The sequence below is a fragment of the Halichondria panicea genome, chromosome 2, assembly GCF_963675165.1.
Source record: "Halichondria panicea chromosome 2, odHalPani1.1, whole genome shotgun sequence".
Classification (NCBI taxonomy): Eukaryota; Metazoa; Porifera; class Demospongiae; order Suberitida; family Halichondriidae; genus Halichondria; species Halichondria panicea.
Genome location: NC_087378.1, coordinates 7,234,824 through 7,248,767, shown reverse-complemented (window position 1 = coordinate 7,248,767; position 13,944 = coordinate 7,234,824). Strand labels below are relative to the sequence as shown.

At 45.1% G+C, this 13,944-nt stretch overlaps 3 protein-coding genes and 1 long non-coding RNA gene across 7 annotated transcripts; 2 read left to right on the top strand and 2 right to left on the bottom strand.

The window, feature by feature from the left end:
- The first annotated feature begins 74 nt into the window (after positions 1–74).
- LOC135332076 (nuclease EXOG, mitochondrial-like) lies at positions 75–2,077 on the top strand. Its single transcript, XM_064527399.1, has 6 exons — positions 75–223; positions 367–696; positions 875–1,004; positions 1,192–1,401; positions 1,755–1,831; positions 1,938–2,077. The coding sequence occupies exons 1-6, from the start codon at positions 75–77 to the stop codon at positions 2,068–2,070; spliced, it is 1,029 nt and encodes a 342-aa protein (XP_064383469.1). The 3' UTR covers positions 2,071–2,077.
- Positions 364–2,066, bottom strand: LOC135332099 (uncharacterized). The gene is made up of 4 exons (XR_010393112.1): positions 1,927–2,066; positions 1,162–1,848; positions 814–1,035; positions 364–679 (listed from the first exon to the last, which is right to left on the bottom strand). It is a non-coding gene; the product is annotated as an uncharacterized LOC135332099 (long non-coding RNA).
- A 149-nt stretch (positions 2,078–2,226) lies between the features above and the next one.
- On the top strand, positions 2,227–11,070 carry LOC135332040 (nuclear pore complex protein Nup153-like). Of its 4 annotated transcripts, none has more exons than XM_064527350.1 (12): positions 2,227–2,432; positions 2,663–3,457; positions 3,694–3,788; positions 4,026–4,161; positions 4,501–4,668; positions 4,964–5,092; positions 5,558–5,791; positions 6,025–6,219; positions 6,532–6,669; positions 6,830–7,724; positions 7,883–9,493; positions 10,278–11,070. In XM_064527350.1, the coding sequence occupies exons 1-12, from the start codon at positions 2,349–2,351 to the stop codon at positions 10,862–10,864; spliced, it is 5,067 nt and encodes a 1,688-aa protein (XP_064383420.1). In that variant the 5' UTR covers positions 2,227–2,348; the 3' UTR covers positions 10,865–11,070. The 4 variants fall into 4 exon arrangements, with proteins under 4 accessions (XP_064383420.1, XP_064383419.1, XP_064383421.1 ...); XM_064527349.1 differs by having other exon boundaries at positions 3,682–3,788; positions 4,967–5,092; XM_064527351.1 differs by having other exon boundaries at positions 3,682–3,788; positions 7,895–9,493.
- Positions 11,071–12,211: 1,141 nt separating this feature from the next.
- LOC135331451 (uncharacterized) lies at positions 12,212–13,940 on the bottom strand. Its single transcript, XM_064526600.1, has 3 exons — positions 13,635–13,940; positions 12,667–13,356; positions 12,212–12,483 (listed from the first exon to the last, which is right to left on the bottom strand). The coding sequence occupies exons 1-3, from the start codon at positions 13,900–13,902 to the stop codon at positions 12,305–12,307; spliced, it is 1,137 nt and encodes a 378-aa protein (XP_064382670.1). The 5' UTR covers positions 13,903–13,940; the 3' UTR covers positions 12,212–12,304.
- Positions 13,941–13,944: the final 4 nt, after the last annotated feature.

The following is a 13,944-nucleotide window of genomic DNA, read 5'->3' as shown; positions in this document are numbered from 1 at the left end:
TATTTGCAAGACTGTAGACCTAGTACCTCACATAGTGATACCTGTAGAAACCAGACTCGAGTCACTCTATAATTATGCAGTCCAGAGCAGTGATGTTTTGTTGTGGTGCAGCTGCTGGCCTTGTTGGAGCTGTAGGACTGTGCAAAACAAGACCACAGCTATTTCAACAGCAGGCAGTAGATGATCATCATCAGGATGAAGATGCAAACAACAATTTATTCATGTAGGCCTACAAATGCATTATTTATTATTGCATGCGAATGGAATATACATGGTTTATCACGTCGTAACTATTAAAGAGAGTAAGTTTAGTAGTGTTTGTGCGGTTACAATAATTATATCTTTCTCTCTCCTTCTTCACTGCAGGTATGGGTACCCTGAGCCGCACATCTCTGCCCACTCCTACACTGACCACTCTCTGACATACGATCGATCAAAGAAGATACCTGTATGGGTTGCTGAATGTATTAATAAAGACATGGTGACAAGTCGACTAGCAAAGCGAGCAAGATCTGAGTTCCAACCTGATCCGAAATTACCACAAGAGTATTGTTCTTCGAACACTGATTATCGTGGGAGTGGATGGAGCCGAGGTCACATGGCCCCCGCCGGTAACTACAAGCACTGTCAGAACTCTATGGATGATACTTTCCTACTGACCAACATTGTCCCACAGAACCTGGACAATAACTCGGGGTAAAATGACAGTACTCTCTAGTACTCTCGTGTAGATTAATGGGCTATACTGTTTTACGAGCATCAATATCATTTGCAAACTTTGCAAACGTGCAAAATAAGATTGCTAAGAATTACTTTTCGTGTATTATTGCCTATCCATTTTCTTCCAGCTTTTAGTGTCTGATTTTCCTCATAGATATTGGAACAGTGTTGAAGATTACTGCAGAAGACTCTCTAAGAGGTACACTCAAGTCAGTGTAATCTCCGGTCCACTGTTCTTGCCACAGAGGGACACAGAGGGAGAGAAAAGCTTTGTCAAGTATGAAGTCAGTATATAAAGCTAGCGCACATGTCCTCCTGCAGTGATTAGGTGTAGGAAAATGAATTAATCACTTCATTGTGCTTCCTATGCACATACATGTATTATCACTACATTAGAATTTGTGATTTCTTTATAATTCTAGTAACCATGATTATACCCACGTGTCAATTGTCGTGCTTCTTGTCCTTCAGGTGATAGGAGAGAACAATGTGGCAGTGCCAACACATCTCTTTAAGATCATACTTGCTGAAGACAGACCTGACTCTCCACCATTGCTAGGTGCCTTTGTGGTCCCCAACGAGCCGATAAAGGATGTTAGTCTCACACAGTTCCAAGTCAGCTTAGAGGAAGTGGAGAAACACACTGGGACCAGGTTCCATTGCAAGCTGGACAGAAGTCAGGTATGCCAGCAAATATTGTTGAGTGGCCTCAACTAGAGCTTGGATTGTCAAAAGGAAAGATGCATTCTGTAGCTGTTAGGGAACCCCATATCACAAAGTTCGCACCAGAGTTCTGTGATCAGTTCAATATTGATGGCAAAAGCGTAGACCACGCAGCCTTTTCTGCCTAGCATAAGTGTATTGTGCATTAATTTTCCTAGTAAATTTGCTAACCTCCTTCACAGGGGATCAAGGTTACACATTTGCAGGATGCAAAGGCCGTGCTGATGCAGGTCTTGTTTTGATGCTAATGCATATACAGTTTATAATAGGCACGAGATTCCCATCTTACACGTACACGTGTACACATGCAGGTCAGTGACCTCTGCGCTGTTGACGGCTGTAAGATAAACTCACAAAAAGACTGGGCTATTATGGGCTACAAGAAAAGGTTGGCCAACAGCTAGCCTGTGTGTGTGTGTGTGTGTGTGTGTGTGTGTGTGTGTGTGTGTGTGTGTGTGTGTGTGTGTGTATGCAATGTTTCACCTTGTGTACAGAGTTCAAGCTGCTGCAAGTTCTCAGGAGCTGGAAAAAGTTTGGGGTGAAGTGAAAGACAAAGGCGTCCACCATGACAAACCTCTTAGTGACTTATATAGCCAAAAGAAAGCAAAATTTGCAAGCTCTAGTTAGCTAGCTAGCTTATTTGTGTGATGTCGTGACTGTATGTAATTAATTGTTTTCCCCAAAAGAATTTGCATCCAACCTTCAATTGAACTTTGTACCTTTATAGCCCAAAGGTAATGAATAACCTAACACCCACTACGGGATCACGTGAAAATTGCTCCCATTTTAGAGTAGCCATGTGTAGCCAGTGACTTGAATCGTAATCGAGTACTTTTTATAGTGTGGACTCACTTCTCCCCTAATTGTCATACTAAGAAGCTGTTCTATGCCGAGAGGCTCTGAGAATGTCTAGATCAGAGTTCAAAGCCAAAAGCACACGGCAAAGATCGAGATCTACCAAACCTTACGAGAGAAACAACAGTGCTAATGTAAGATGATACCCATTCTAATATTTAAATGCATGCTGAAATGAGCCCAGACCCAGTAATGCAGCAGATAGAACAGTCATGTGTACATAGGGTCATACACACTGTACTGCCTCAGGACATACAACTAATTTCATAGTACGTAAGGTGTCGAGTACGTACATGTATAATTATACATGCGTCAAATTATGATGGCATTGTGTTAACCGAATTGCAATGCAATGCACACACAGAACCTAGTGGACAAAGTGAAGAGCTGGCTAACCCCGTCCTCCTGGTTGAGCTATCTGAGTCCGTCAAAAGACGATGGATCATCAAGACAAAGAGATGACACCTCGCTACCTCCACCCATTCACACACACCCACTTGCATCTGACCGCCCCCTTTCTAGCAATGCAGCCACTGAAGACGGCCCTGGCCCATCCGATAGGCCAACGGGTCTACAAAGAAGTACACCCCTCCCACCTTCTAATCCGTTTAACCGAGAGAAAGTGAACAAATCAAGAAACAATACCGCTAACTTTAGGGCAGCTTTATCGTTATTCGAGGAAGCTTTGACTGAGAATAGTGAAAGCAATAATTTGTGTGACAGCAGCAACGAGAGCTTTGTTGAAGAGGACACAGAACCTGAGATTATAGACACCTCTCGAGATATGTGTGATACGAGCATGCAGATGGGAGGCCTGTCTACTGAGGGGGCGTTAATATCAGGAGGTTTGTCTACTGAGGGGGCGTTAATATCGGGAGGCTTGTCTACTGAGGGGGCGTTAATATCGAGTGTAGATAGAGATCATAACCCTGCTCCTCAAGTGGAAGGAAATGAAACACAAGAGCATATAAATGTGCCGTTGGTATCCCATCCTGCTTTCTCGAACAAAGTTAATTCCTCGTATCGACAGACGGTCAAAATGTCTTCGAGGGCTACCACGGGGTTAAGTGCAGAGCTGACTCGGCGATTGTATTCCTCAACGGCTGTTACCACGTCAACCCCCCAGTTGAGTCCAGTGCGTGAGAGACAGGAAGAGGATGTGAGTTATGTTGTTTTGTGTTTCCTGAATCGTATGCACCACCAAATGTTGTGTTCATTTGCCCCTTAGTGATTTGTGCCCACTAGCCATTCAAGTTTAGAGCCTTGTGAGTTTAGCAACCAATTTCCAAACTGATTTCGAATATCGTGTTCATATATTTGCCTTACCTACAATTTTGAACCATGTGAGTTGCAACCATTTTAAAACTATTTTTGTGTGTACAGATGAATGTAGAGATGAATGGAGAGAGAGCGACCAGTCCCTTCCAGCCAGTGTTGCCTGGTCTCCAGTCCTCCACCTTCTCAGTCAGCGGGCTGGCCACACCTGCAAGGTCCGTCGGTTAGCTCAATGTCGTGGTGGCAGTGAGACCTTCATACTTTTATGCAGTATAGTGTATGTGCAAAAGTTTAAATAATAAATCAACCTCCATTTTTTCTTAGATTGCCCACATCTTGATTACCTGACCTTTATATGTGCTCTAGAGGTCACCTCATTTTCCTTGTGGCTAGATATTGCCCTCAAAAGAGTTCCTGCATTTTGCACAACTAACGCTCGTTTGCACCCTCAGGGCGTTCACTAACGAGTCTATCAGTCGCAGTCCGTTCCGATCGCCATTCTATTCTGGCAGGACCTCATTTGGTGGGGCAGCTTCTCACCAGAAGCTGAGAGTCAAGAGACCACGCACTGAGTCAAGCCCACCAGTGGTGAGTGGGCCGTGGGTGAGCATGGCTGTCATTGTGGTATATAGTTGACTATCTAGTTATCTGTAAGAACTACACCCCCTGATTGCCAGATTGAAGTATATCCTAAGCTTCTAAATTACCATTTTTATGGGTGTTATGTACACTTTACATTGTATCTACAAGTACTTTACATCGTATCTACAAGTACAGCCTAGATCGTATTGGCCACCATTTTCCAATCGAGACAAACACCCATTACTTCATGCTTCCTTTCAATGCTGTACTTACTACGACAAGCACGGATTGTTTCAATCATCATCCTCACATTGTTGCACATTATATTTGTATCACTTCCCTCAGTTCGCCCCACTACGTGTATCAGTGCGGGCCACACCCACTATGGGCAACGCTGGTCAGTCGGTGGTGAGTGCTACGGCTAAGAGAATAATGGACACCCTCAATTCTCTCACTTCCCCTCTCTCTGACGCCAGGAGGATTCCAATGAGAGGGTTACCGCCGGAGATGCAGGTACTGTATCATAGTGTAGTGATACGTACATAGAACTAATTGCGCTTGTGTAGGACTACTACTCTGTAGCTGAATTTGTGCATTGCAATGTCCGACTTTGTAGAGAGCTTGCCCCCCAGTGCACATTGAGCAGTATAGGCCATACTATACCTTGTATGTAAAGTGCAAATTGTTAGTTGTACTGTACGTAAAGTAAAGGCCATACTGTGTAAGCCACTTGAGAAACTTAGTGCAGGACATCTCTACTGTAGTTAGCAACCCTGTACAGTGTGCTGATATCACCCCTTCCTCCCAGCAGGCCAAGCGTCGTCGTGTATCTGAGTGTACCTCGTCCCTCCTCTCCCCCCCACCTGTAGCCCCCCTGCAGAGCACCAGGTCACACCCCACACAAACACAGCTGGTCCCCTCTCTAACAAGATCAATGGTACACTAGAACTACTATACATTGTTTTACGTGTCCAAGACAGTAATTAGATGGGCGTGGCCTGACCGTCCCTGACGGGAGGTCAGGTTGCAAGATTATCTGGGATTTGTTCTGCCGAAGTGTAACGAAGCACGTGAAAAATGCTGCAATCTGATAGGGCGCCACTATAGTGGCGCAGAACAAATCCCAGATAGATTTGCAACCCGACCTCCCGTCAGGGCCGGTCGGGCCACGCCCAACTAGACAGTAATAACTATAGAGCCGCTCTTATACATGCCATGGTCAGATACAAACAATCATCTCATCTAATATAATTATAGTCAGGAGTACACAGGGGTAGATTTAGAGACTGTAGATGCACCTCTGTACCTCTGTCTTTTTAGCAGATTTATTTACTCAAGTCGCATATTATGTATGTAGATTCTTGTGAGCTTACAGTTACCCCCCCCCCCCACTCCCACACAGGGGAACACGTCAACGGACCACACTGACAGTACCCCCACACACTCACACCACACAACAACCACACACTCCAAGTTCGCTCCTAAAGTCCTCAATTCACACCCTCTCATCTCTTCGTCGTCTCCGACCTCCTCTGCCCTCGCTGGCCTCAAGTTCTCTGCCCCTCCCCCCCTCCAGTCACCACCAACCCACGGCTCGGAAAGTGGGACGAGTCCCAAGATGAAGTCCTTTCATTCTGTAAGTACAAAGTAATTTGAACCACATTCAAACTATATTATACCAAACCCCTCCCCCTTTCTAATTTTCCACTGTATAGCGGGGTATGTTTCAAGGGTATAAAATTTCGTGAACTTCAGCTGCAGGTTTGCAATATTAATATTTATGGGCATGCTTAATCAGCGAAAGTTTATAATTCAACATAATATTATACTCGCTATACAGTATATACCAAACCCCTCCCCCTTTTTCAGGGTGGTGGCAAGATGTCTCGTCGCTCTCGAGGGGCCCGTACTCGTCGTACCAGTGGTGGGGATGATTCAGAGGAGGAGTATCATAACCCAGTGGCCCCACCCCCTAGAGTGGGACTCAATCTCGGACAGGGCGGTGCTCTCCCTGCATTTGCCTTCCACTCACAACTGCTCCCCAACAAAGCCGTTGGTGACCAGGTGATGCATCATTACACGTACAAGTATCTAGTGATCGTGTGGCCTGTTAGTTACATAGGAGTGAGCAAATGTTGTGTCCAGGGCTGCATCCAGGAATTTGGATCAGGGGGGGCGAATTGGGCAATTAAAAAATGTAGGAAGGGCGAAGTCATCAGAATTATAGCAGTACAAATGAATCTGCCAGATCCTAGCAATTATTTCTGTGGTAGGTGGGCCCAAAACAGTTTATAGCTACATGTGTGAACTTTTGGGAATGTCTTAATACGAACCTTTCATGCCTTCTTCATAATTTAAATGCTGCATCCCACACAGAGCTCTGCTCCTCCCAAACTACTCACTACTTCAAAACCAATGGATCAACAGCTTCATTCTTTCACTCACAATTTCTCTTTCTCCAAGCCCACTCCGATAAGTCCTGGCTCACCCCGTTCGATTAACACACCACCCAAGGTAAGCACTTGATGTGTCCACCACTGTCCTGTGCTGTTGCTGCTTCCTCTTACAGTAGCTTACTATGCTATGCATGAACGTAAAACGAAATTGTAACTTTTTTGGGTCGTAAAATAGTTTTGTCCTACAGTGTTTAATTGTTTTTGTACGTCTTCCGCAGGTGTCATTTGGATTTAATACCCCCAAGCCACACCTCTCAACGGGCACACCTGGCATCACTCCTAACGTGGCCTTTTCTGTATCACTCGCTACTACCAAGACTCCCCTCGCCCTCACACAAAAGCCGCCTTCGAAAACACCCCCTCCCCAAATGAAAAACATGAGTGTCGTAGAAGCTCTTAGGAAACCCGAATACAGTCAGTTTCTCTCATCAAACAAAAGTACGTCCTCCGCAACTAGTGGATCGAAATCTCAAGATGTCGTCGTCGATTTGACTGCCTCGGACGACGAAAGTGCTGGAAAAGAGAAGCCAAAATCTCAACCTCTCTCTCGTTTTGCCCCGTCCATTGGCTCGTGGGAATGTGAACAATGTCTGATCAGTAACAAAGCCAGTGTTAGCAAGTGTGTGGCGTGTACAGCAAGCAAGCCTGGTGGGGGTAAAGCAATGACCAGCGGGCTTCAAATAGGATCCAATCCCGGGTTCAAACTTGGCGGTTCAGGATTTAAACTACCACCAGCTACTTCGAAAAATCCGTTCCCTCTCCTAAAACCTGCAGCTGGCTCCTGGGAGTGCAGTGGATGCCTACTCAGCAATAAAGCTTCTGACGGTAAATGTGTTGCCTGTGAAGCTGCCAATCCGAACACTAAGAGCAAAGCCTCAAAGTCGTCCAATGAAAAAGCCAAATCATTTCCTGGGCTAACGACCTCATCCTCTACTGGTGGTTGGACTTGTGACACGTGCCTGGTTTCGAACAAACAACAAGATGTCAAGTGTGTAGCCTGCTCTTCGTCAAAGCCTGGGGCACAGTTGGACAGCAAGGACACGGCCTCAGTCTCTGGACTGTCTGTATCGAGCACTGGAGGATTAAAACTTGGGACAGGACTCTCGCTAGGAGGTAACTACATGTACTACACACATAATACTGCTACCTTGACTCTACCCTAACTATTAGCGCATGTGTGTGATGTACGTGAGAGACTCTTGTGTACATATAATTATAGCTTATGCATACTTGTGTATAATTATCGTCATTAATTAGTTCATTGATTTTAGGTTCCACCCTAGGCCTAAAGTCTGGAACCAGTACATCATTAGGAGAAATGCCTAGCGTCTCTGGAGGCTTCAAGTTGGGTTCCAGTGTTTTGCTTGGTAGTGGAGGCATTGGTTCGAGTACTGGCTTTTCTCTCGAAAATATGTCTGGCGGCATAAAACCTGGGGCTGGACTATCACTGACGGGAGGAACTCAATTAGCATCACCTGCTAAAGATACGTGGTCATGTGATACGTGTTTACTTGTGAACAAGGCCGAAGCTGACAGCTGTATCGCTTGTTCTGCCTCGAAACCAGGAAAGAGCCAGGCCAAATCTACCGTTACTGGAGGACTAAAATTAGGAGGAGGTGGTCTAAACCTCTCAAGGAAACCCCAAGATTCGTCTGGAGACTCGAAATGGACATGTGATACGTGTTTGATTCAGAATAAAAACAGTGATAGTGCGTGTGTTGCATGTACTACTCCAAAACCTGGTAGTCAGAAAGAAACTAAGAAAGATGAGCACAAAAGTGGAGGGTTTCAGTTTGGCCCGACAGGTGGCTTCAAGTTAGGTGGTGGGCTCACTTTAGGCTCTGTATCAACTGCTACGTCCTCTAACACTTCTTCACATGGCACCTGTCTGCTACCAGCTGCAACATCAACTGGAAATGTACCAACAACCCAACAGACTTTGCTACTTGGAACACCTTCGACTACAACCTCAGATACTGGTTTTAAACTACCTAGTAACGTATCTCTCGACAACAAGCCCTCGACTGACAGCCCGCTGTCCGGTTTAACATTTGGAGCTCTTAATCCTTCGACTGGGATAAAACTTGGAGGTGGTGGACTGCAAACGAGCAACTCTCTCACTCTGGGAGGGCCCATTCTATCAACTGCAAGCGCCTCACTAACTCAGTCTGCTACAAACAATTGTCTCGGAAGTTCGAATGCTTCTACTGGCAATAGTCCTCTGGCCAGCATCAAACTGGGCTCTTTCACGTCCACTGCTCCGGTAACGTCAGCCACGACCACCTCTCTGTTGACTGGCATTACACTGGGAGGAACATTTACATCGACGGCAAAGAGTCCTCTGCTCTCTGGAATCAAACTGGGTGGAGGTTTCAACACCGGCACTGGATCATTGACAGGTGGCAGTCCTTTTAAATTGGGACAGTCCCTCACAACAAGTACCTCAAGCAATCCACTGACTGGCATTAAACTGGGAGGGATGCTCACAACAACAACTACAACAGCAGCTGCTTCTAATAGCCCTCTTGCCGGAATCAAATTAGGAGGAGGAGGTGGTCTCGTAGCCCCGCCTACCACTGTTTCTGGGCTGCTAACACAATCTCAAGGACTGCCTAAAATGAACTTTGCACTCGGTAATACTTCAACAAACTCTGTGGGACTGTTAAGTTTCACTGGATCATCGCCTCAGGCACCAGCGTTTCAATTCAGTGGAACGAAGACGCCGGCCAGTTCCATGTTTGGGACAAGCACTCCAACTTCTAAGTTGAATACAGGACTCAATTTTGCGTCAGGTTTTGGTGGTCAACAGAGCCAAGCGTTGTCGGTGGCAACACCAGCTGGGAACTCAGGTCAAGCTGAGATGCAAAGCCCTGACGAAATGAGTGAGTGGAAACTATTACTTTAAGTGCTTAGTATGGCTTAGTATGTTCCAGTGTACATTCCCCTGGCGTATTTAGTTACATCAAGCTGTATGTACAGAATGCCTATAGGAGATTTTGCTATTGAAAATATGAATAGTTATGTCTGTCCTTCCCTAATTTCAAACGAAGCTTGTACCACTCTGTTTGAATTCGCTGTTGGACTATATCAAATGTGATCACTTTACCATAAGTTGGTTTACAGAACCTATACTTATGGTACATGTGGTGTACAACATTACACTGTTGTTGTAACTGGAGGCAACTCAAGCAATTAGCCTCTGATTACACTCAACAATAACATGGGGTGTGGGCGGATAATTAGTGTTAATTGCTGGAGCTGCACCGGCGCCTGTCCTGGTAGAGAGTATTGCATTGCTGTGTTTAAAGAGCATTACACTGTTGTCATGTGACATTGCTGTGCGATTGTATAACACATACCCGTATAGCGCAAAATTTTCGAGGTACTTATATTTCGTGGATTGGCCTCTAAAAACTATTTCCTTGCACAATGTTCGCGGAATGACTGCTTACCGAAAGCCACGCCTTTAAATCTTTGCATGATAGCAGGTAATTCTAATTAAAGAACACTTTTTGTGGATTTAATTTTCGTGTAGAATTCTAACCCACGAAATCCGCGAAAAGTAAGCCCCTCGAAAATTTCGCGCTATACGGTACAACACTGTTGTCATGTGACATTGCTGTGTGATTGTATAACACATGCAACACTGTTACTGTCCCTTTACAGCTATGGAACCTGATCAGACACAACGTACAAACTTTGTTTTTGGATCGGCCAAACCACCATCGCAGCAGCAATCTGTGGGAGCTAACATGTTCAGTGGCCAGTCCCAAAACACATCAGGTTTTTCATTTACTGCCTCCAACACCACAGCCAATACATTCGGAACCAGCCTCCCGAAACCATCATTCAACTTCGGCACCTCTAGCACTAGTTTGACGTTCACGGGTAGTGCCCCCCAACCACCCACGCAACTACCCTCCTCAGGGCTTATGTTCACGGGTAGTGCCCCCCAACCACCCACACAACTACCCTCCTCAGGGCTTATGTTCACGGGTAGTGCCCCCCAACCACCCACACAACTATCTTCCTCAGGACTTATGTTCACGGCCACCCAGCAAACCACGGCGGCACCGTTGCAAACTAACACTGGCTACAATTTCAGCACCACTCCCGGAATGAACATGAACATGAACTTTGGCTCGATGCAACAGGCGGCCCCCCCTCAGGCCCAAGCGAACATGTTTGCAGCTAGTCCTAATCTACCTACCCCTGGTCGTGTAATCAAGAAAGCAAGACGTCGAAAAACATAACTTGGCTACCTCTCTCTCTAGATGTTATTTGTACTTTTTACCTATTATGTTATTATTTGGGGCGCATCTGTATGCATGCATGTACCTTCATTAATTAATTCGATTTTCTTTTATTTGGTGATTAATTTGAGCAATAATATATTCATTTTGTATCATAATATCAGCCTGCTTTTGCACTGAACTCGATAAAACATTAATTCACTTGGTATATATTAAATTAAGAAGAGCCTGTGTCATGTGATGTTATAAGGTAACCACACAAAAAATGGTTATTATAATTTAGCCTCTACACAGGCTCTCCTTTTTCTGTTCTTTATCACATCGTTCAATAAGATAAAATACTGTCTTATCGTTCAATGAGATAAAATACGGTATTAATTGGAGGAATAAAGAAAGAAATAGACGTAGAGTTAGGAAAAAGGAGAGCCTGTATCGGGAAGTCGCGTGAGGGTAGAAGGGTGGTAGAAGGGTGAAAATGAGCGTGGGCATGCTGAGCTAGAGATGTTGGACTGCCCACGCAGATATCTATGACTAATAAAACTTTGCCTGCAGCAAGCTGGACATGGACTTGGAACTGGAAGTTTGCAAGCACTATAGCTAGCTATATACCTTAGATGATCTACTAGTCTAGATTGTGTGTTCAGATTCTATCAGACTATTACCTTTTCTTGTGTCTTTCTACATGCTAGTATAGATCAAGAATAGCTTAAGTTAGTCATCATTATCATATATAGCAGGTAGCTACTGCCACCAGAGCTGGCCACGCTGGTTCTCTGATCTGACTTGCAGCACAGCTTGGTGGTTGTCTCAGTACATGTACAGTCTTATTAACTCTGAATGCGTGGGAGAATACCTTACGTCACGATTGTGGGCTACATATCGCCCACGTTCATAAAAATCCTTGTGGATCACGCGATTTCCCAAACCAGGCCTTACTTTTTCTTAACTGTACGCCCATTTCTTTTTTTGCTGCCTCACTAGACTATGTCTTTCTAGTGATTTATGGATGAACAGTGACAACAGCAAGAAAAAGTAAGGCCTGGGAACGAGGCTAATTATAATTAGCTACAAGGTCAGGGCAAAGGTGGGTGTAGCCTAGCTCGATTCCAGGCACCGCAGGGAAAGGCGGCCTGGAATCGAGGCTACACCCACACTATTAAAGGGGCTGGAGTCGAGGCTAAGGTGGGTCTGCCACTTCCAGTACATGCATATATACATGCATGCACATGCATGGGCTAATTAGTACCGCATGTTTAGAACTATATATATACATGTAATAACAGGAGTTAGGAACTCATATAATAGTAATGTCTACTCTGTCAATCTTTTTCTATATAGATGAGGACAGAATTGTGGATACAAATATACCAGCATTTCAACAGCATTTCAATGATGCCATAAAATATTATAACTGCAACTAACACAGTTTATGTATATAGTTTATGCTTCGCTGGCTTTTCGAATGTCCCAGGACAGCTGGTAGGTGTGAGCTGCGTCTCGGTACGAGGATCGGACCAGTGTCTTGTCCCCATTCCGTACTGCCCTCAGAAACACCTCATCCTCGTTCAGGTATGGATCTGCGTCCGGGAAATGGTAGACTTCCTCCTTGTCCGTGTTTCCTGCAGTAACGGGATAAAAGTAAACACAAGTTCACTATAATTATAGCTGTAGCAACACAATGAAACATCACATGTGCTGATCAAGGGGCATATCTGTGCCGGTATCAAAAAAGGGATATCCCACAAACACCGCGATTATAACAGAACAGTACTGCTTCAATTATTAATAATAAATCCACTCACCTATTCTGGCTCTAAGCTTGCATCCGGGGAAGTAAGGATCTTCCAAGGACAGCCTCAGTCCGTCCGCCCACACATCAATAGCTGCCTCGTATTTTCTGCCCTGAAGCGTGACCCCGTGTGTCAGACAACCCACACCACCGGACGAGTAGAACCAGTGGGCAGTCGTTAATCGTGGAACTCTCCGTTCCATTGGTATCGAATCTTCGTGAATCACTTCCGGAACCGAAGACAGGTAGCCGGGAGAAGTGGGCGTGTCACTCGGGCCTACAGCAACTGCACGGATGGACGATGAAAGGGCATCCCCTCCGAAATAGCGTAGGAGGTCACAAAAGTGAGTTGCCTGCTCAACAATTGGTCCGCCAGACTTTTCCTTGTCCCACCAAACGGGATGGCTTAGTGCCGTAGCACATGATAAATAGCGAGCATTAACGTGAACTAAAGGCCTTCCGTGCTGCTTTATCAGACTTTGCATCTTCTCAATAGCTGGGTGATATCGAAACATATAACCTACGCTCACTATTAGTTTAGACTCTTCTGCGATTCTTTCCACCGCCTCCATGTACGGGATGAATTTCTCTGGAGCTACAACTGATACTGGTTTCTCTATAAAGAGGTGCAAGCCTGCCTTTACACACTGCAGCTCAATGTCGTGAGGTGGATCCATAGCTCCATGGTACACTGGGGGAACACCTGCATGAATGATAATTATAACGCGCTACACATTATTAATGAATGTCTTAATAAAAATGGGAAAATGGGGGGGGGGCTGTTATGAGGATAATGATATAGTACAAGCCACCAACAATTAGTACACTAATTAATGAATATGCTCCTCGTTAGACGCCTTTTATGAACTTGGGATTTTAAAAAATCCGTATATAGTTATGAGAAAGGGTATTAAAATGTGTGTCATGGTCAATCAATGATTATTACACCGGAATTTTACCATTAAATGCGTAAATTCTTACCAATAAATGCAACATTAGGTTTGGTGAGTGAGATGGCATCAAGGTAGCTCTTCACAGCAATACAGTCCTTGTACATGTGAGCATGCGGCCCCTCCAGCTTTGCCCTGAGCACTTCCTCTGCTTTGCTCAGTATAGGGTCTGCAATGGCCACAATTTTCACTCCTCCTAACGTCTCCAACCTCTTGGAGTGATCCCATGGACCCTCAGCTCCTCCAAAGTTAACTGCACCTGAGCCAACGAACAGAACACGAAGGTCTTCTTCAGCCATTCTCAATAGAACGGAAGGAGACTGTCATTGTCTAGTGTCACT